Genomic DNA, 23470 nt, shown 5'->3' with positions numbered 1-23470 from the left:
TCCGTGTGCCCGTTTCCACCACCCCTCCCGCTGTCCGTGTCTCCTGGATGTGCAGTGGATTGCAGTTCACAGCACTTGCCTGGCCCAGTGTACTGTAATGATGACTGTGTATGGTGGGTGACAGCTGGCTGTGTAATTGGACTATAGGTGACAGCTGGACTGTGGACGGCGGGTAAGTGTGCTGCTTATGACGATTGATTGTGCACTGTTGGAAGCTGGTTGGGAACAGTTACTGTAGGCAACTCCTAGTCGTACATTTTACAGGTGACAGCTGGCTGTGCGGTGTACTAGGAGTGACAGCTGATTGTGCACCATTAGTGACATCTGTATGCACAGTGGTTGTCATCCAGCTGTGCATACTATGATATAGGTGACACATGATGTATATAAAGTAAAGTAACAACTGCTTGCATTGTACAGTGCATAGCAGGTTCCTGTGCAAAAATAGTAACAACTGGTTGTGCACTGCGTAGAAAAGTTAGCAAGAGCCAGCTGTAGTTTGCTGTAAGTTACACCTGGATTTGCGTGTATCATGTATGACAATTGGAATTGGTCAGTTTGCGACAGACAGCGAGCAGTTTACTGTATGTGATTGCATTCTGTTTTGTACTCTAGGTTGATGTGCATAATGCCCCGTGGCTGTAAGCTGAGTGCTCAGTATGACACAGATGTCAGCATGCTCAGAAAAGTATTGTGGTAGGCAGCTAGGTTTTTGTTTTCCAGCTGGTGGAGCTGATTTTGCACTGTGTATCGTGGGTGACGGGCCTGGGCATGCAGTGTGTTTTGGTATAAAGCTTCATGTGTAGGCTATGGTCGTTGAACTGCACATCATAGGCTACATAGGTGGGTGCTTGCAGTGTATTTTGGTGACATAGGTCTGCTCAGTATAGGTCACATAGTAGAGTGCTTACAATATGTGAACGAGCTAGGTTGAATATATATGCACAAAATAGGCATGCATTCTTTACAGTGTGCAGCTGCCTGCAAATGTGTACTCATTACAGAGCGATGGTGCACAGTCCTCAACTTATTTATTGTACTGTGTGTGTTGGGACTGTGTGCGTTGGGGCTCTGTGTGTGTTGGTCTCTATCTGTGTGGCTAGCTATTTTTGTAGGTGGCTCTGTGTGTGGGTGGCTCTGTGTGTGTGGCTTGGTGGCTCTCTGTGTGTCTGCTTGTGGATGCAAATGCAAGATGTCTCCCATTTGCGAGATTAAGCTATTGGCATTGTAAATGACAATGCCATTTATTTATCTGTTTTCAAAACCAACACATAAATAAAACATTTGTCATTTACAATGCCAATAGCTCTAACTTTTAGAAAGGCGAAACCGTTGCATTGTAAATGCTTGTTATTATTTTGCTTAATCCAAACGTTTGCATGTTTTATAACCTGCAGGAGATTGGTTTAATTAGAACACGTCATGCAGAGAGACATTTTCTAGTCAACCTGGTAGCTCCTGCGATTTTTCTTGGCGAGTTATACTCTTGAAGAGATATTTGCAGCATCACTGGAATGTATTTCACAAAATAGGTGTAATTTTGCAAACGTTACCCACATATCATTAAAAAAAAAAAATCGGATACCTATTTCTAAACAAACGTGAAAATCATTATGTATTTTCATTGGGTCACATTTTAAGCTTGGTGCAAGCAGTGATGTGGCAGGAATGGACCTTCATGCATCTATTTATACATAACTTTTGCTATTGTTCGATTTCAGAGTGAACAGAGTTCTTTCAGCTACTCGGTGCCAAAGACAGGATGTAAATATTTGAGCAGATGACAAACAGCGGATGCATCTTTCCACAATGTGCACAATATGTGTTGGAAAAGCACTAGCTGCAAGCCCGGGCACAATACACATAGCACCAGCAAACAAGACCTTTCACTTTCCTCAATTAGCATTTGTTGATTTAGAAATTTAAAAAAGAAAGATCTAGATCAGCTCCTTGTCATCAGAAACATCCCACTTAACTGCCACGGTTGACAAAGCATCAACAAGATGACTTGGGTGCTCCTTTCCTACCAGATGAAAAGAGGGATAGCATCTTCTCCTTGTCGAACGGCAAATCTCCAAGGCCAGACGGACTACCGGCTGAATTTTTTTAAGCCTATTCCGACATATTAGTGCTGGAGTTGTAGTGGGTATACGCAGCGGCCTTAGAGGTCTCGGCCCTTACACTTACGCAAAATGTGGCGACACTTATTTCCCTCCTGAAACCAGGCAGGGACCCCGAAATCCTCGGTTCCTATCGTCCGTTGGCTCTGCTAAATACGAATTATAAAATCCTTGCCTCTGCCCTGGTTAGGCAAATAGCTCCATTTGTACCATCTTTGGTCCACAGCGATTAAAATGGATGTGTCCCGACTAGGAACACCTCTCTTAACATAAGCAGGTTATTTAGAGTGCAGAGATAGGCAACGTGGACCTGGCCGCGCTCTGGATGCTTCGTGCTAGACCTGGAGAAGGCCTTTGATTCGGTGGAGTGGCCTTACCTTGCAGTTGTACTACACAAATACGAGTTAGGAGACGAGTACCTGCAGCTGGTGCAATTACTGTACCAACGACCCACAGTACGGGCCCGCACAGGAAAACTCATATCTGACGCAATAAGGGTCAGACGTGGAACCAGGCAGGGATGCCCGTTGTCCCCATTGCTTTTTTCCCCTCGCAATGGAACCTCTGGCAGCTATGCTGCGAGAAAGCGGTGCAGACTGGGGCATACCCCTGGAAGATGGTCTTCACTCGGTGTCCCTATATGCTGATGACCTGTTGCTGTATGTGAGGGACAAGCATGTTATGCTGCCAGCCATATCCGAGATATTCCGTAGGTTCGAGGAAGTCTCAGGCCTCAAGGTAAACTGGGCCAAATTGGGCGCATATTCTTTTCGCGAGGACGTGGGCGAGGCTGATATAATAATTATTGGGACGACACTTACCTGCTATCCGACCACATTCAGATACCTGGGCGTATACATCTACAGATCCCCAGCGGACACACTGGAAGGCAACCTGGTGCGCGCCATCTCCTCCTTACGGGCAAATTCTGGAAGACTCTACGGCTCAACGTGATGAGCCGTATCACCCTAACTAAAATGATAATGTTACCTAAGCTATTATATTATTTTGCTAATCTTCCGGTATATGTTCCGGTGAGATTGTTTTGTGAGCTGGAAGGGTTGGTAAGGGGTCTAATATGGAATACAGGGCTTAGCAATTCCTTGTTTAGAATTATATTACTTAGCTGCACAGCTCCAATGGGTCGCAAAATGACTGAGCGGCAAGAACCTGGCAGACACTGCGACTGAATCGTCTTCATGGACACAGATACAAATTTAGAGTTTATTCCACCCACTGTTAAAACTTCCTCGCCCGACACAGATACACTTAGAACTGGCTCATCAATGTTACCGGAGAAGCCTCCAGCTAAAAAAGGATGCCATTCCTTATACCCCAACATTGCCACTCGCCGGGACGCCCACGGGCAGAGACTTTGAAATGGACATAGCGCTGACGCCCTGGACTGAGGCAGGGCCATGCCTTGTTGCCCTTTGAAACCCTGGCTCGGATACTGGCCTGCCGGTGGGACAGTTCCTCCTGCATGCAGCTTGCATATGAACACTAACACTAAAATGAGGAGACTTGACGGTAGAGCCGCAGACACATCAGTTGTTACAGTACCTGCATGTGATGGGAGAGGGATCGCACGTGATCCGTTGGCTAGTGCAGGCATTGATCACACACGTTTTAAAACCAACACAGGGACTCCGGGCGAGAAGGACTGAGGACAGAGGTCAAGGCTGGGCAGATAAAGACTGGGATCGTGTCTTAGCCAGTGCCACACATATACCACGCAACTCGCGATTTAAACTTATACAAACGTATTTACTACATAGAGCGTATCTCTCACCAGACAAGATCAACAAATATTTTAACATCACCACCTCTGACTGCCTGAGATGTAATTTTCTAGGTGCTGACCTACTACATATGCTGTGGTCCTGCCGCCTGCTCCAGTCCTATTGGCACAAGATAACAGAAACTCTAGCAAGCAGCACCAACACCCTAAGACCCGAACATGTGGGAGGTTTGCATTCTGGGTTTTTATAAACAAACAAAAGCTAACAATGTAAGCTCTAGATTTTGTGATTTAGGCGTAATCACTGCAAAACGATTGATAACCAAGAGATGGAAACACAAGGACCCTCCGGAAACACACCACTGGTTGAAATCCTTAGAAGTTTGGGCACAGGCGGAGAGCACTATTCTCATAGGGAAGAAACGGCTGGGCTGCGCAAGTTTCCCATCGTGCAGGCTTGGGACAATATACTGAAGGCCCTTATACAGGCCAATGCGGCATTGCAGGTGCTGCCCATGCAACAGGTGGAAGATGTTCCCTGACTTGTTGCCTGGGTGGAGCAGATGGGTAGCATTCACAAGACATTATAGCCACAGTTGTCCAGTTGGGCAATGGCCCCAAATTCCTCCAAGACATTCCAGACACAACTGCAAATGCCAGATAACTTAGTGTCCATGCAACCGCGCATCAGCCAGGAAAAGTAACTCACTTCTGCTGCACACACGACCCTCGACATGACCTCCTTTGAACGGCATGTACGTTAGGCACATGTTCTTTTATGTATTGGATATCGCCTTTTCTTTTGCTTTTATTTTATTTATTTATTTATTTGTTTGAAAGTTTTATATAGCACGAACAACATCTTTGCAGATATCAGAGCGCTTTACAAGGGCACGGGGGAGATGGAGTAATCGAATGCAATAGTTGAGGTAGTTAGGTACAAGGTGCATAGTTACATAGGTAGGCCAAAAAACAGGAGGTAGATCATAGGTGAGGTAGTGTCAGTACAAGGTGCATAGTCAAACAGTTGCGCCAATAATATAAAAGTACAAAAATAAGCATATACTTGTTTAAGCGTGCTACAAGTGTTTTTGGAGAGAACATAAAGGTGGGCATAGTTGAGGTAGATGCGTGCAGGATGTATAGTCACACAGGTGCATCAGTAGTACAAAAGTAGGGATGGTTGAGGTGGTGTAGGTACAGTGTGCAAAGTCAGACAGGTGCGTCAACAATACATCAAAATACAAAGAGGGAACATATACAATCAAATAAGTCATAATACAAGTAGTACAAGTAGACCAAGGGGTCAGGCAGGTATTACGGAGCGGATTCATGAGAGCTACAGGATAATAGATCATGTGTATTTAGCCATGAGGATCGCTTTTACTTCTTTCTTAAACAGTTTGTTGGAGGAGATGAGCCTTATTTCAGGAGGGAGTGAGTTCCAGATCCTGGGTGCCATTCCTGAAAAGGAGCGTTTATAGGTTTTTTCCTTCCTGAATCTTCGAGGTTTCAGCAGAAGATTGTTTGTGCTTCTAGTAGTTCTAGAGCCACCCAAGATTGTCAGCTTTTGAGTGAGGTAGGCGGGTGAGTTCATGTGTACAGCCTTGTGAGTCATGCAGGCGATTTTCAGATGTATTCTGGCTTCAAAAGGTAGCCAGTTCAGGGATTTAAAGTCAGGGGAAATATGCGAGTGTTTTTTTGCGCCAGTGATGAGTCTCGCTGCAGCGTTAAGGGACGCTCTTAGGGGTGCCATTGTAGTTAGGGGGAGCCCGCAGAGGGCGGTGCTTCCGTATTCTATGTGCGGGATGACTATAGATTGTACTGCAGTTTGGAAGTTCTTGGCTGGAAGGAAGGCTTTAAGTTTTCTCAAGGTATTGATTTGGAAGTTCGCTCCTTTGGTTGCCTTGCTGATGTGCTGCTGCATGTTGAGATTGGCGTCAAGTGTTGTGCCTAAGGATTTTGCTGAGTCTACGACGGTAGGTTGTACATTTAAAGCCGTTAAGTGCTTAAGCCATGTTTGAGCCGTAGAGATTATTGCGGGAGGTGAGATCAGGAGGAACTGAGTCTTCAGGGCATTGAGTTTGAGGTGATTCTCTGCAAGCCAGGATTGGGTGTTTCTGATCGTGGTGTTCAGAAGCATGATGTCCTTGGGGGATTGTATTTTGAGATAGAGTTGGGTGTCGTCGGCATACATGTGAAAGTGAACATTGGATGTCTGTAGCAAAGTAGTGAGAGGTTCCATAACTAGGTTGAACAGTGTTGGGGAGAGGGAGGATCCTTGGGGGATGCCTAGCGATACAGGTACCGGAGAGGACATCAGGTTGTTGCTTTTGAATCTTTGTGAGCGGTTGTGTAGAAAGGAGGTGAACCACTTGAGAACAGTCCCTGATATGCCCATTCTTGTGTTTAACAGTTCGAGTAAGTTCTCATGTTTAACTGTGTCGAATGCTGAGGAGAGATCCAGAAGGATGAGGAGGCAGGTATCGTTTTGGTCTAGGATTTGGAGGGCGTCGTCCACTATGTGAGTCATGGCTGTTTCGGTACTGTGCCCTGCACGGAAGCCTGATTGATGAGCGTTGAGGAGATCAAACTTGTCTATGTGTTTAGTCAGTTGTAGCTGTTTATATTAAATAGTTGTGGTTTCAATGTTAAAAAAATGTTGATATATTGCATCAGATGATGATGTTCAACTCCTATCGCACATGCATTATTGTCTGTCGTTCTACAGCAGCTGAACCGCATAGGGACCTTGCACCACTGTAATGGTAGACAAGATTGCATCTGATTAATCACTATTAGGAGACACCACATGTGATGGATAATTCCTGCCCCTCAATTAGGTGAAAGTGTGCGCGGGTTTTAAATACCCATACTAGTTTACTCCAACAGGTCAACTCGTGCAATGCAGGTGCATATAACGCTATGGTTCCTAAGAGATAATAACTAGAAGGATGTACACGTGGACGTAGCGATCATTTTTTTACTTTTTCCTTACAGGACGTGTACCATGTGTTTATGTTTGATTTGTTTGTCTCATGTAAATGATAAAAAATTCAATAAAGATATTTAAAAAAATTAAAAAACTAAATAAATAAAATCAGAAACATCCTACTCAAGTACATTTTTTGTTGGACAAACCAGTGTAACGTGACATTTTCACTCAATGATGGTGAACAGGGACTACGACTTCCAGATAGGAAGTCTTTGCTCCTTGCCAATCCTTGTAAAACAAGCACAGGCTCTTTACAGGGCGGACAGAAGATGTGCACGCGGGGACTGGCTTTACTGGCGGCGAAAAGAAAGGCCCCAGAGTGTCACACCGCCAGTAAAGCATCCAATCCCGTGTGCATATCTTTTGTCTTGTTTGTCTCCCCGCGTGCATGCTGGACTGGTATCAATTCCAAAAGGTCCTCTGCATGGCAGAGCAGCGCATGTGCTGCTTTTCGCCAGGCTGAGACCTAAAAATTAGTGCAGCTGGAAAGTACGTAAATGCACAGGTAGAGATAGGCATGGAGTTGGCATAAAGTTAAATTTTTTTCTAGCAAACAAAAACTTGTTTGAGGTTTTGGGCCTTGTTTTATTTATCAGAATATTTCCAAATCCTTGAATATGACAACGAAGAAAGGGTGAGCTCTGGAAATGTTTTTTATGGCTAGCATACATCATGTGAAGTAAGTGTAGCGCTCTAGCGTTTCCGAGGGTCTCGGCTGAGCCCCGGAAACACTCCCACACAATGTATCACCTTCTGGCCAGGCGTGGCCAGAAGGCTATAAATAAATGGCCCTGGGTCGCCCAGGACTTACGGTCCGACAGTGTAGCCATGGTGTGTGTGTGGTTCATTGTCCTGTGCCCCTGATCCCCATGGCCGGTCATAAGCACGCTATTGCTGCCGCGCACCCCTACTGACACCAGGCCCCACACTGGCGACGAGGGTGGGATCTCAGTGATTGCCCCCGAAACAAAGAAGCCGCACCTGAGATCGTGGGCTGCTGACAGCGTGACGAGTGCCGATACCGGAAGGTGCATGCAGTGAAGAACGGGAGCACCGGTAAGCAGCATGTGTCAAGGGCTGCGTGAGGGCCCGGTGAATGAAGCGCCAGAGAGACGTGAGCACCAGCGGCAGGCCCAGCTAACGAGGGAGCTGATCGAAAGGCACTGAGGCGCGCACATGCACAACAGCAGCGAGGCCCGCACCGAGCACAGAGACACGTGCGGAAGGCCCGAAGAAGGCGCTGAAGCACCAGCAACACCGGAAAGAGAGACAATCACCGGGCAGAGACGCAGCAAAAGGTGACACAGACAAACAAGCACTGGCAAAAGAGCGCGCAGAATAAACGAGCACTGGCAAAAGGGCACACCAAGTAAACAAGTACTGGCACATACAAGACCAGCAGCGATAAGTAGTGAGCCAGCCAAGGAGCACCAGAAAAACGTGGTGACGACACCAGTCAGCAAGGAAACCAAAGAGACGCCAGTAATAAACAAGTAGTGGCGAAACCGGTAAAAGACAGTTTACACCTTTAGCTAATTTCCAAGACCCAGAAGAGCACAGGAAATAGCGCCGGACAACAAAGACTGCGTCATGTCAGATCAACCAGGTGCTGCCGAAGGGGACCATCGCAAGGAAACCCGCCAGGTGCCGCAGCGGGGGGCAACAGCAAGGACCACCCCCAGCAGGACCACCCCCAGTACAACCTGTGGGGCCGCCAACGACACAATTAGCTCACTCACAGATCCAAGCACTACCACCGTTCAGCGAGCTGATCGATCCTGCAACGGCTGCGCCACGTTGGGCGGTCCGGATCGGACGACTAAACAACTATTTGGTAGCCACAAGAGAAAAGGATGCAGACGTTAAAAGGACACTGTTATGTTCCTGAAGAAACTAGCACTAACGTGTGGATTTCAGGATGTCACGGAAGAGATCAGAGGCCAGATAATACAGGGATGCGCCTCTGCTAAACTACGCGAGAGAATACTGGAGGAGTCGGGGAAACCTCTCCCAGACATTCTCACGCTGGGCCGCACAAAGGAGCTGTCCAAGGCCAGGGCAGCCCACATGGAAGCAGCTCTACAGGCCAACATGAAAGTGGAGCCGGTTAATAGACTACAAGTCCGCCCACAGCCCAAAGGGGCGAAGCGAACAACAACTCCGCAGGGCGGAGCTTCAGCGCAGTCATGTGGTTACTGTGGAGGCCCGAGACACCCGGCGCCAGAATGCCCAGCCCGGGGCAAGATATGCTCCGGTTGCGGGAAAATGAATCACTTTGAAAAAGTGTGCCGGTCCAAAAAGTTCAGCAAGCCCCGCCAGACAATACATACGGTGGCTGAGCCCGAAGGCGCGGAAGGAGGACCCAGCAACAGTGATATGGACGACGACGAGGAGGAGCGATCCGTACACAAGGTGCACATGATCGGCACTGCCACCAGACGCACCAGGACACTACCACAGTGCGCTATACAAGTGGCGGATCAGGACATCATGGCGACCGTGGACACGGGCGCCTCGATAAATCTCATGAGTGCATCCCTCTACGGAGACATGACTACTCCTCCCAGCCTCCGCTCCACTCCGATCACCGTCTTTGCCTACGGTCAGGACGTTCCCCTCCGCATTCGGGGAAAGTTTAAAGCAGCGGTCCGACACGGAGACAAAATCACGCGAGCCAACATCTTCGTGTCGGAAGAAGGTCAAGGCATGCTCCTGAGTTGCCGGACGGCAGAGGACTTGGGGGTGGTCTCATTTGCGTTTGGGGTGCATGAGGAATCGGTGCAGCAACTGATTGCAGACTTTTCTGACCTGTTTGAAGGGATTGGCTGCTTCAAGGGTCGGGAAATACACCTGCATGTGGACCCCACTGTTCAACCGGTGGCCCTGCGACACCGTCGTGTTGCGTTCCATTTGAGACCACTGGTCGAGGAAGAACTACAGAAGCTGGAAGCAGCGGGGATAATTGAGAAGGTGTCCCGCCCCACCCCCTGGGTATCACCCATCGTGGTCACAAGGAAACCAAAGCAGCCTGGAGCGGTCCGGATTTGCGTGGACATGCGCGTACCCAATGCGGCCATCAAAAGGGAACGACATATCACCCCCACGATCGACGACCTGATCGGAGAGATGGCCGGGGCCAGGTGGTTCTCCAAGTTGGATCTCCGGGCGGGGTACCATCAACTTGTACTGGACAAAGAGTCCCGGAACATTACGACGTTCTCCACCCACATCGGACTGCGCAGGTACACCAGGTTGAGTTTTGGGATATCCAGCGCTGCCGAGGTGTTCCAGAATGTTATCCAAGAACTAATTACTGGCATACCGGGGGTGATCAATGTCAGTGATGACATCATGGTGCACGCAAGAACAATTCCTGAACACAACCAACGCTTGGCGCAGGTGTTCCGCAGGCTCCGCAGCGCTGGACTCACTCTGCACCGAGACAAATACGAATTTCTTCAGACCAAACTAGGGTTCTTCGGATATGTGTTCTCAGCCGATGGCGTCAACCCTGATCCCGACAAGGTCAAAGACATCAAGGACGCACCTCCGCCTACCACTGTCACGGAGGTTCGAAGCTTTCTCGGGATGGTAAATTACTGTGGCCGTTTCATAAGGGACTTAGCCAACCTGACCCTCCCTCTGCACGAATTAACCAAAGATTCCACCCCATGGAACTGGGGACCTGAGCAGGAAAGGGCATTTCAAGACATTAAGAGCGCACTTTCCAGCAACACCACATTGGCATTTTTTGACCCAAGACACTCCACTCTCATTGCAGTAGATGCCGGACCGGCGGGATTGGGGGCCGTTCTGATGCAGAGAGCCCGAGATGAGATAGACTAGGCCCCTGTTGCTTTTGCCAGCCGGTCCCTTACGGACACAGAACAAAGATATTCCCAAATCGAGAAGGAGGCCATTGCAATACATTGGGGATGTCGGCACTTCCACCTGTACGTATATGGCAAGCCTTTCACAGTAGTGACGGACCACAAACCGCTGCTGGCTCTGTTTTCAGGCACCTCCTCCAAGCCACCCCCTAGGATTGAAAAGTGGATCTTGCAACTGCAAGAATATAACTGCGCCATCGAGTACCAGCCAGGGGCAAGGAATCCTGCGGACTATCTGTCACGACACCCCAGGCCGGCAACCCCGGAGGAGATGGATGAGGCAGAAGAGACGGAGGCCTATGTTCAGTGGGTCGTGGCCAGATCATGCCCGCGCCCCATATCCTTGGAAGAGGTCGTGAGCATCACGGCTCAGGATGCCTGCATACAGCGGGCCAAGGATCTACTCCGAACGGCCAACTGGCAGAAAGCCAAGGAGAGCTGGAAAGTACTCACACCAGAGGCCCAGAAAATCATGGACAGTCTGTACCACGTGAGGGCTGAACTGAATGAAGACGCGGCGGGGTGCCTTCTGCGAGGGCATCGCCTGGTAATCCCGACGGCTTTGACAGGACGAGTGGTTCAACTGGCACACGTGGGGCACCAGGGGATGGTCAAGACGAAGGCCCGGCTGCGGACAAAGGTGTGGTTCCCGCTCATGGATGACATGGTGGAGAACGTGGTGCGAACGTGCACGGCCTGTCAAGTCACGGGCGACAGTCCCCGTGAGGCCCCCATCATTGTGGAACCCAGGCCCCGAGGTCCCTGGGAAAGAGTCAGCATGGATTTTGGTAGTCTTCCGGATGGAAGACACACGCTGGTAATGATAGACGACCACTCAAAATATCCTGAGGTCGAAATTGTCACCAGCACCAGTGCAGACTGTGTTATCCCCAAAATAGAAAAAATCATTGCCACCCTTGGAGCCATGAGGGAACTCAGAACGGACAATGGACCGCCATTTCAGGGTCAAGACTTTGCTGAATATCTCTCGTCTCTGGGAACGCGTCACAGGCGCATCACACCGAGGTGGCCTCAAGCCAACGGGGAGGCCGAGAGATTCATGAGGACCTTGAACAAGGTCATTCGCATTGCGCATGACAAGGGGCAGTCAGTGGAAATGGCCATTTTCACGTTCCTCCGAAGTTACCGCCAGACCCCGCACTCCACAACTGGGGTAGCTCCCGCACATCTCCTCCTAGGAAGGGTAATAACTGACTCCATTCCCCATCACCCCCAGTGGGCACCTGAAATGATAGATGAACACACAGTGGAGAAGAAAAGAAATTCTGCATGTGACAAGATCAGTAAGAAACGCCGGGCTGTGGCCCCCCACTTCAAAAGAGGCGACCTGGTGCTTATCAGGAATCGTGCAATGGGTGGCAAATTCAAACTCAATTACGAAAAACGACCATGGCGAGTCAGTGGGGTGAAAGGCACCCGCATCACAGCCACTCGAGGGCGAGACAGGGTGACTCGCAATGTGTCTCATTTCAAACTGTATCACCCCTCAAGCAGCGAGCCAAGGCGCCAGCAAGGCGGCGAACAAACCGAAACTGCAACTACGTTGCCGACTGGTGAATCAACATCTCAGCACGAGGTCAGGCCACGGGACGAGCATCAGGTTTCTAGCGAAGAAGTGGGCGGTGACGCGGAGGCCCTGGATGATGCCTCAGATCCGGAGGGGGCCGACAGAGAGGCGCCAAGACAAGAAGTGGAGGTTGGAACGGAACTGATGACTCATCGGGGGTCCCTACGCCAACTACGTGACAATCCCACCCCCTCCGGCTGGCTGAGAGATTACTTTACGTAAGACTGTTCCCATTTACATATATGCACGTAATGTTTGAACTGAATGCACTGGCATTTGAAGGACGCTGAAGGCATCGGTCCCAATATTCCTGAGTGATAAAAGTTATGGTTGAATTATGTTTTAATGTTTGCAGTTGTTTTGGTTTTTCCTTATTTTAGGAGGAATGTTATGTTCCTGAAGGTCCACCCCCGATATCCCGAGGGACGGACATGTTGGTCATGTGACTGCCCTATAATAAAAAGAGGTCGAGCACGTGCGAGGGCGTTCAGAGAGAGACGCGCCGACCGAGCAAGCAAACTTATTCCCAGTGTCCGGCTGAGTTTATTCTATGGCCACGTGTTAGGCCTAGTCAGAATTAGATGCCCCTGAGTGTAGGTCCCAGAAAGATCTCCCTAGGGCCATCCTGTCCCCATCACCCGACACAACAGTCACTACCGTTACAGTTTGGTGGGGATGAAATCTACAAACTCTTTGCGCACCTCCAAAACACCGGAGCAGACAATGATTACGACGCTGCGGTTTGAGCATTAAATGCTCACTTTGACCCTCAACTCAATCCGCACTACGAGCATTTTAAGTTCCGGCACTCAAGACAGAGAGAAGGGGAAACTATGGATGCCTTCCATGGACGCCTAAGAGTTGATAAGCACCTGCACAGAAGATGACCCGACAAAAGAAGTTACTGCGCAACTGATTCAAGGATGCCGTAATAAACCGCTGATAACGTTGATACTGCGTCAGCCGCGCTTCACACTAGAAGAAATACTGATTCTTGCTTGGTCGCACGAGCTGTCAGACGCCCGATCCAGAGTGATGGAAGGTGCCCTCAATCCTAGTACGGACACCGGAGTCAGGGTGAAGACCGAAAGAGTAGATGCCATCCGAAACCCTGGCCGGAGCGGGCGATGGCCAACCAGAACACCACTACGAGCGTCGTGTTGCTACTGTGGACGTGAAGAACATGCCCCGGACAGCTGCCCCGCGCGAGCAAAGACCTGCTCGAAATGCGGAATACAAAACCACTTTGCAAGCGTATGCAGAGGTGGCTTCTGAGGAAAGAATCAGTCAGGAAAAAAGACAATAACTGGAGCCGTCAGACACCTAGCTCTAGATGGCACCCTGTCCTCACGCTCCACGAAGACCCAACATCACTACCACGAGCGCCTAAATGACTCATCTACTGAGGAGGACGATGAGTGCTACTTTGTGTCCTTCACAAGTGATTTGAAAAGTCCCCCAACCCAATTTGATGGATCCTCAGTGACTGGAGTGATAGATACTGGCGCCACCGTCAATGTGATGGCCATGCAGCACTACAAAGCCCTTCACCCAAAACCACAGCTGGTACCATCCACGATCCGAATCCTGACGTATGGCAGCCAAGAGCCACTTCCCCTACAAGGAAAGATGCTAGTGCAAGTCAAGTCCGAAGATCGAGAAGTGACGACGACGTTCCACGTCGTCGACAAAGAAGCTGACCTCCTTGTTGGGAGCCACACAGCGGAAGACCTCAACCTTATTGCTTTTGCCAATGCCGTGAAGGCACTCGAAACAGAAGACATTCTACACCTATTTCTATCACTCTTTGTGGGATTAGGAACGATCAAGATGCCACCCATGAGACTTCACATTGATAAAGCCATTCAACCAATCGCGTAGAGGCACCGGAGGATTCCATTCCACCTACAGACAGCAGTCGAAGAAGAGCTAGCACAATTGGAAAAACAAGGAGTCATTGAGGAAAGTGACAGGCCCGACACCGTGGGTATCTCCCATGGTAATAGCAGAGAAGCCCAGGCAACCTGGAAAAATGAGAATCTGCATAGATATGAGGATGCCCAACAAAGCAATAAAAAGGGAGAGGCACATCACGCCCACAGTGGACGACATCTTAGCTGATCTCAACGGAGCCCAATGGTTCTCAAAACTAGATCTGAACGCCGGATGCCACCAATAAAGATTAGCCTAAGAGAGCAGGTACATCACTACGTTCTCAACACATCTGGGCCTCAGAAGGTATAAAAGATTAAATTTCGGCATATCTTCCGCAGCTGAAATCTTTCAAGACACCATAAAATAAATTCTGTCAGGACTGCAGGGAGTATTAAACGTCAGCGATGACATCTTAATACACTCCAAAACAAGCGAAGAACATCATAGAAGACTGAGAGCCACACTCAAAAGATTGGCCGAACACGGAGTGACACTGCACAAAGACAAGTGCAAGTTCTTCCAAAAGTCTATGGAATTCTTTGGATACGTATTCAACTCCGACGGAGTCAAAGTGGACCCCAAAAAGTCTCAGGCTATCAGACACGCACCTGCACCCACAACAGCCTCTGAAGTTAGAAGCTTCCTGGGCATGGCCCAATACTGTGCAAGGTTCATTCCAAACCTAGCCACCATCGCGGAACCACTACAAAACTTGACAAAGAAGGAAAGTCAGTGGAGATGGGCCAGAGAAGAAGAAGAGGCATTTAACAAAGTCAAAGAAGCGCTGTTAGACGGAAGCACCATGTCCTATTTCGATACATCAAGACACACTGAAAAACTGGTAGACGCCAGCCCAGTCGGTCTGGGAGCTTTGCTTATGCAAGAAACGGAGCCACGAGTGTGGGCCCCTCTAGCATTCGCGAGTAAGGCGCTCACAGCGACTGAGGCGCGTTACTCCCAAACTGAACGGGAGGCACTAGCAGTAAAATGGGCCTGTAACCATTTCCACTTATACATCACTGGACACCCGTCTCGGATGGTGACTGACCATCAGCCATTAATACCTCTGTTCAGAGGCACTGCTCCTCATCCACCACCTCGGATTGAACGCTGGGCCATTCAAATACAACAGTATCAAATGGACCTCGTGTACAGGCCCGGAGCGAAGAATCCCGCCGACTTTTTATCTGGACATCAAACCACCGAAGAAGCGCCAGAAAACAAACAAGACGCACAGACGGAAGAATTTGTGAACATGATATCCCAATGGGCCTGCCCCCAAGCATTGTCGGGGGACACGATTGTATCCCAGTATGCCAACAACGCAATCATCCAAAGGATCGTGGAAGCGATACGATCAGGATCCTGGGAAGGCTTTTTACGAAATACCCCAGGCTGGAGTGAAGCAGACCGACTGCGCTTAGGCCAATTCTGGAAAGTTCACAATGAACTCAGCATCGCGGAAAATGGGCTCATACTAAGAGGACCTCGAGTGGTACTTCCTCTAGCGCTACAAGAACAGGCAACAACACTCGCCCATGCAGGACATCAGGGCACTCGAAGAATGAAAGCCAGAATGCGGGAAAAGGTGTGGTTCCCGGACCTCGAAAAAGAGTGTTGGCGCAGTAGTGCAGAACTGCCGACTGTGCCAGTTAACTAGTGCTCCAGCGCCGATCATTACGGATGACCCTGCACCATCTCCGTGGTCATGGGTCAGTCTGGATTTTGGCAGTTTCCCAGGTGGGAGAGTTATGGTAGTGCTCATAGACAGCTACACCAAGTATCCCATTGTAGACCTAGCTCCATCCACTAGCTTTGCTAACATCCAGCCGATCTTGAGCAAAGCCTTCGCCATGTTTGGTATCCCACACGTATTTAAGACAGACAACGGTCCCCCGTTCCAGGGCAACGACTTCAAAGAGTTCTTGCAAAGGCTAGGAGTGAGGCATCGTCGTATCACACCGCAATGGCCCCAAGCCAATGGGGAAGTAGAAAGGTTCATGAGGACCATTAATAAAACTCTGCGGATAGCTACAGAGGAAGAAGCTGACCCCGAAGAGGCCCTCCAACATTTCCTCAGAGAATATCGGAGCACACCCCACAGCACGACTCAACGATCACCTTGGTCACTTATTATGGCAGGGCAGCGGAGAGACCTACTTCCCATGGCAGATGACTGGGTACCTGAGCCATACTCACTTGAGTTCACCCTAGAACGAAGAAGGAGGACTAATGACAAAGCAAGTCAGAAAAGGAGGGCGCAGGACCGGGCACTGGTCCCTGGAGACTCAGTATTGATCCGAGCCAGAAGACCCGGCGGAAAGTTCTGTACCCCGTACGAAGCAGAACTATGGGTAATCAAGGCAACAAAAGGAACAGCCATAACAGCACAGCGAAATGGAGAAGAAGTGACCAGAAATGTATCGTGGTTCAAGCGAATACCATCTGCTCCTAGTGAAACAGAACAAGCTAGTGAACCGCCGGCGGGGGAGATCACTGCAAGTGAGTCAGAACCAGTCCGTCCTGAGTCGCCAGAGGATCTCTCTGTAATGGCACCACGATCTCCACCAAGAGACGGTACACAACGTACCCCCTCAAGAGGAAGACAGCAATACAACCTCAGACCGAACCCGAGGCCTAGCCAGAGGCTTGCAGACTTTGCGTGTTAATTGTTAACTGCGATTGTTCAAAAGACCAACTTGCAAAGGGATGTAGCGCTCTAGCGCTCTAGCGTTTCCGAGGGTCTCGGCTGAGCCCCGGAAACACTCCCACACAATGTATCATCTTCTGGCCAGGCGTGACCAGAAGGCTATAAATAAATGGTCCAGGGTCGCTCGGGACTTCCGGTACGACAGTGTAGCCATGGTGTGTGTGTGGTTCATTGTCCTGTGCCCCTGATCCCCATGGCCGGTTATCAGCGCGCTATTGCTGCCGCGCACCCCTCCTGACACCAGGCCCCACAGTAAGGATGTATATAATCACTGCCCACCCACGCCCAAGTAAGTAGGGTCCACCATTCTGACCACATCCTTCAATCTATCATGCAGCCCACTGTGTCAAAAGGTTGCCGAGAGACGGTCTAGAAATGTTACGACAGCTGGCCCAAATGATCATCTTTTCCCTTATAGAAGACAGTGTCTGTGCCGTAGGAAATCTAAAGCCAGGTGTAACAACCTGTTGCACAATCACTCACATTAAAATGATCTAGCAACTATACTCCAACAATCAAGATTATCAAATGCCATATCTGCGCAACAACTGTATTAAAAACCAGTGTAACAAAGTACTATTCAATCATGGGAAAGCAGAGATGAATGGGAGGGATAGCTAATAGTGAACAACGCCCATCAACTTCAATCCTCACTCTTCCATGGTTATGTCAAAGAACACTTACTTTCCTTCTTCATCCACCTCAGCTGGGGCATTTCCGAGCTTCCTCTGTTCTTCTAGTTCTTTCTTTTTTCGCCAGTCTTCTCTTGTCATCTTCTTTGGTTCTTCCAGACCCATTGCTTCCCCAGTCCCCGCCGATGGGATTACCTCAACGGTTGTAGAAGCCATTATTGTCTAGATTTAAAGATCTAACCTTTTACTCTGTGGGTGTAACGAGATGCAAATATTAAGACTATAACTTTTTTTGTCAACATGATAAAATAACACCAGTGCAATATAAGAGCCAGCATCCAAACAGAGCGCAAAAAGCGAGTCTGAAAGCACCCGAGACCCACTTATAATACACCACATGAAGCCAAACCGCACAACAGAATAAGCGCTGGTACCCACACATTAGTCAGAAAACTGATCGAACCCAATTTTCCAAATGCCTGGATAGTAAATAACATTACTAAAAGGTTGTTAGACGTCAGTTTCTCGCAATGACCTTTCAACGGATGTTATTGATACGTAAAAATAGTACTTCCGGGTCACATAATAGTGAATCCAATGGGTGAACATATTCTAGAACGTCTCGGAGTGAGGAACTGGTGATGCGTAAGGTGATCTAGGATTGGTGGAATCTTAGCCAAGTGGGTTCGAGTTTTTTACACTTAAATGTGCCTGAAGGGAGGAGGGGGTCTGGCGAAAGGAGGCAGCGCAGGCTCTGATTGGCTAGGAATCGGCTTGCGCCAATTGGCTACAGCTGAAAATACGGACAGCCTTTCAACGCAATCATCACTTTCCCCATTGGGTCAATGGTTGAGGTCTGTGATGTGGTGAAGGGTTTAACTTTCGATTTTTATGCACCGGGTCCCTCTGTGTTATTTATTTATTTATTTTATGCGTTTATATATAGCGCGGACTTTACCCGAAGGTGTCAGAGCGCTTCACAATAGGAACAGTAATGATACATGAGGAGAAAATTACATGTGAGCATATTACAAAAGCAAACGTTACGTTACATGAGGCAATAGTGTCAATTGTACATGTATGCAAACAAAATACTAGCGGTAGCAAACGTACGTTACTAGAGAAAAACAAGCATGTGCATGCAATAGGTCTCGCATTAGGAAAGTGTGAGCTATTGGTATTGTAAATGACATTTTTTAAAAATATGTGTTGGCTTTGAAAATATCTTAATTAATATCATTGTTATTTACAAAGCCAATAGCTTACACTTTCCTAATGCGAGTCCTGTTGGCTATGGCAATGCTTGTTGGTAGCAAGTAAGGACAGTGCTGTTGTGGTGCTGACTCAGTGATGATGTGGTTGGGCTGAGTGATGTGGTGGTGTATTTGAGTGATGTGGTGGTGTCCCTGAGTGATGTGGTGGTGTCCCTGAGTGATGTGGTGTCCCTGAGTGGTGTGGTGGTGTCCTCGAGTGATGTTGTGTCCCCAAGTGATGTGGTGGTGTCCCAGAGTGATTTGGTGGTATCCCCGAGTGATGTGGTGGTGTACCCGAGTGATGTGGTGGTGTTCCCGAGTGATGTGGTGGTGTCCCTGAGTGATGTGGCGGTGTTCCAGAGTGATGTGGTGGTGTCCATGAGTGATGTTGTCATGTCCCTGAGTGATTTGGTGGTGCCCCTGAGTGATGTGGTGGTGTTCCTTAGTGATGTGGTGGTGTTCCCGAGTGATGTGGTGGTGTCTCTGAGTGATGTGGTGGTGTTCCCGAGTGATGTGGTGGTGTCCCCGAGTGATGTGGTGGTGTCCCTTAGTGATGTGGTGGTGTCCCTGAGTGATGTGGTGGTGTCCCTGAGTGATGTGGTGGTTTCTCCGAGTGATGTGGTGTTGTCCCTGAGTGATGTGGTGGTGTCCCTGAGTGATGTGGTTTTGACCCTGAGTGATGTGGTGGTGTTCCTTAGTGATGTGGTGGTGTCCCTGAGTGATGTGGTGGTGTCCCCGAGTGATGTGGTGGTGTCCCTGAGTGATGTGGTGGTGTTCCTTAGTGATGTGGGGGTGTTCCCGAGTGATGTGGTGGTGTCCCTGAGTGATGTGGTGGTGTTCCCGAGTGATGTGGTGGTGTCCCCGAGTGATGTGGTGGTGTCCCTTAGTGATGTGGTGGTGTCCCCGAGTGATGTGGTGGTGTCCCTGAGTGATGTGGTGGTTTCTCCGAGTGATGTGGTGTTGTCCCTGAGTGATGTGGTGGTGCCCCTGAGTGATGTGGTGTCCCTGAGTGGTGTGGTGGTGTCCTCGAGTGGTGTTGTGTCCCCGAGTGATGTGGTGGTGTCCCAGAGTGATTTGGTGGTATCCCCGAGTGATGTGGTGGTGTACCCGAGTGATGTGGTGGTGTTCCCGAGTGATGTGGTGGTGTCCCTGAGTGATGTGGCGGTGTTCCAGAGTGATGTGGTGGTGTCCCTGAGTGATGTTGTCATGTCCCTGAGTGATTTGGTGGTGCCCCTGAGTGATGTGGTGGTGTTCCTTAGTGATGTGGTGGTGTTCCCGAGTGATGTGGTGGTGTCTCTGAGTGATGTGGTGGTGTTCCCGAGTGATGTGGTGGTTTCTCCGAGTGATGTGGTGTTGTCCCTGAGTGATGTGGTGGTGTCCCTGAGTGATGTGGTGGTGCCCCTGAGTGATGTGGTGGTGTTCCTTAGTGATGTGGTGGTGTCCCTGAGTGATGTGGTGGTGTCCCCGAGTGATGTGGTGGTGTCCCTGAGTGATGTGGTGGTGTTCCTTAGTGATGTGGGGGTGTTCCCGAGTGATGTGGTGGTGTCCCTGAGTGATGTGGTGGTGTCCCTTAGTGATGTGGTGGTGTCCCCGAGTGATGTGGTGGTGTCCCTGAGTGATGTGGTGGTTTCTCCGAGTGATGTGGTGTTGTCCCTGAGTGATGTGGTGGTGCCCCTGAGTGATGTGGTGGTGCCCCTGAGTGATGTGGTGGTGTCCCCGAGTGATGTGGTGGTGTCCATGAGTGATGTGGTGGTATTCCTGAGTGATGTGGTGGTGTCCCTGAGTGATGTGGCGGTGTCCCCGAGTGATGTGGTGGTGTGCCTAAGTTATGTGGTGGTATCCCTGAGTGATGTGGTGGTGCCCCTGAGTGATATGGTGGTGGACCCTTAACCCGGTCACTCCACCACCGCACGGCCCCCGTGTGCCCTGGTCACCGCTGCTGCCCTACTTGCCATCACTCCTGCTGCCTGGGCTTCCGCCCTCAGGCCTGCCCCCTCGCCGCTTCCTGTGACTGCTTTTCCCGCAGATTCCTGTGACTGCTTTCCCGCCGCTCCCTCCGTGACTGCTTTTCCCACCCTTGTCCCCCCGCTCACTGCCGCCGCTCCTCTGCGGCCTGCCCCCCTTCCTTCTCCCCGGTCCCAATTCGCCATCCCGCTCCCGCCTCCCAGCTGCTCCTCCCTCCCACTTGGCCATATATGGCGGGGACCGCGCGGCAGTAAGCTGTGACCCTAAACCCGGTCACTTCACCACCGCACTGCCCCCGTGTGCCCTGGTCACCGCTGCTGCCCTACTTGCCGCCACTCCTGCTGCCTGGGCTTCCGCCCTCAGGCCTGCCCCCTCGCCGCTTCCTGTGACTGCTTTCCCGCCGCTCCCTCCCTGACTGCTTTGCCCGACCTTGTCCCCCCCGGTCACCGCCGCCGCTCCTCTGCATCCCCGCCCCCTCTTCCTTTCCCCCGGTCCCCATTCGCCACCCCGCTCCCGCCTCCTAGCTGCTCCTCCCTCCCACTTCGTCATATATGGCGGGGACCACGCGTACGCGCAGTGGCCACGCGCAGCGGGCGTGCCGATTGCGCGCCAAAGGCATGCCAAAGGCAAGCCCGTCTACGCCCGTCCCCGCCTGGACCGCGCCCAGCGCCAGGACCCCTGGCCCCCGACGATGCCAGCCCACACGACGGACCCACCCTCCACGCACTCAAACCCGGCCTTAACCCCGCCTGCTACCGAGCCACCCCGAAACGCACCCACGGACCCTTCACCTGCCAAGACTGCAATTTCACCTGCCTCGTACCTGCTCCGCACCCGAAACACCATCCGCATCACGACCAACTCCGACGACACCCTCAACGCCGCCGAGCACCTTCACTTCCAGATACACACCGACCCCAAGACCACCCTCAGAGGCACTCTCATCTACAGACCCCCGGGACCACGCACACAATTCAGCGAAGCCATTGCAGACTTCATCAGCCCGCATGCCCTCACCTCCTCAGACTACATCCTCCTAGGGGACCTCAACTTCCACCTGGAGAACAACAATGACAGCAACACCACCACCCTGCTGGACAACCTCGCCAACCTCGGACTCAAGCAGCTGGTGAACACCCCCACCCATTACGCTGCCCACACGCTTGACCCCGTCTTCTCCTCCAGCAAGCACAGCTCCTTCAGCCACTCCACCAGACTGCACTGGACGGACCATAGCTGCGTCCACTTCAACTTCAGGAGAACCACGACCCACCACCACCTACAACAGGTTCCCCGCAGAAGCTGGAGTAAGATCACAGCCGACCAGCTCACCACCTTCCTCAGCCAGAACCCTCCCGCCAACGCAACGGACCCCAACGAAGCAGCCCGCAACTTCACACAGTGGCTCACCAACTGCGCCGACGACCTTGCACCTCTGAGGAACCCATCCAGCAGACTCTGCAGCAAGAAAGCCTCATGGTTCACCAACGAACTCAAAACCTCCAGGAAAAACTGCTGCATCCTCGAAAAAGCCTGGAGACACGACCAGACTACAGAAAACATGACAGCCCACAAGAACCTCACCCGCATACACCACCAGTTGATCCGCACCACCAAAAAAACCAGCATTCAAAGAACGACTGGACAACAACTCCCACAACAGCAAGGAATTCTTCAGCATCATCAAAAAACTCTCTAACCCCAGCGTCGGAAACAACGACATCACACCCTCGCAAGACCTCTGCGATTCACTCGCCTCGTTCTTCCACTGCAAGATCGCCGACATACACAACAGCTTTGACGCACAGATCACGCACCCAACCACCGAACCAACGCCCCCCCACCACCCTCCGCAACTGGACCCCGGTCAGCTCCGAAGACACCATCCGCACGATGAACACCATCCACTCTGGCTCCCCTACCAACCCCTGCCCCCACCACGTCTTCAACAAGGCTGTCCCCATCATCACACCCCAACTCCGGGACATCATCAACATCTCCTTCACCACCGCCACCTTCCCGGAGAGCTGGAAGCATGCCAAGCTCAGCGCCCTCCTGAAGAAACCAACAGTGGACCCCACCGACCTCAAGAACTTCCGCCCCATCTCACCTCTCTCTTTTCCTGCCGAAGTCATCGAGAAGACCGTCAACAAACAGCTCACCACCTTCCTCGAGACAAATGGATACCTCGACCCCTCACAGTCCGGTTTCCGAGCTAACCACAGCACTGAGACCACCCTCATCGCAGCCACCGACGACATCAGATCCCTGCTTGACAACAGAGAAACAGCTTCCCTCATCCTCCTGGACCTCTCTGCAGTGTTCGACACAGTATGCCACCTCACACTAATACAGTGCCTCAGCAACACCGGAATCCAAGAGAAGGCACTGGAGTGGATCAGCTCGTTCCTCGCCGGAAGAACCCAGAGAGTCCGCCTCCCCCATTCCGATCCGCGGCCACCGAAGTCATCTGCGGAGTACCCCAAGGATCCTCACTCAGCCCCACCCTCTTCAACGTCTACATGAGCCCCCTCGCAGACATCGCACGCCAACACAACCTTAACATCATTTCCTATGCCGACGACACCCAGCTGATCCTCTCCCTCACCAACGACCCCGCCACCGCCAGACCAGCCTACAC

General features: G+C 50.7%; 1 protein-coding gene across 2 annotated transcripts in view; it reads right to left on the bottom strand.

The window, feature by feature from the left end:
• The window catches only part of SLU7 (spliceosome associated SLU7), a 313168-nt gene extending 294928 nt beyond the window's left edge, over positions 1 to 18240 (bottom strand). Inside the window, exons 1-2 of one of the 2 annotated variants that reach the window (XM_086931394.1) lie at positions 18147 to 18240; positions 17664 to 17860 (exon numbers count right to left, since the gene is read on the bottom strand). In XM_086931394.1, coding sequence (XP_086787520.1) covers positions 17664 to 17827 — 164 coding nt within the window. In that variant the 5' untranslated portion in view covers positions 17828 to 17860; positions 18147 to 18240. Of the gene's footprint in view, positions 1 to 17663; positions 17861 to 18049 lie in introns of both variants that reach the window. The other variant, XM_086931393.1, reaches the window with a different exon arrangement.
• Positions 18241 to 23470: the final 5230 nt, after the last annotated feature.

The sequence above is a fragment of the Lissotriton vulgaris genome, chromosome 7 (assembly GCF_964263255.1).
Source record: "Lissotriton vulgaris chromosome 7, aLisVul1.2, whole genome shotgun sequence".
In the NCBI taxonomy this organism is placed as follows: domain Eukaryota; kingdom Metazoa; phylum Chordata; class Amphibia; order Caudata; family Salamandridae; genus Lissotriton; species Lissotriton vulgaris.
This window is presented reverse-complemented; position numbering and strand designations above follow the sequence as displayed.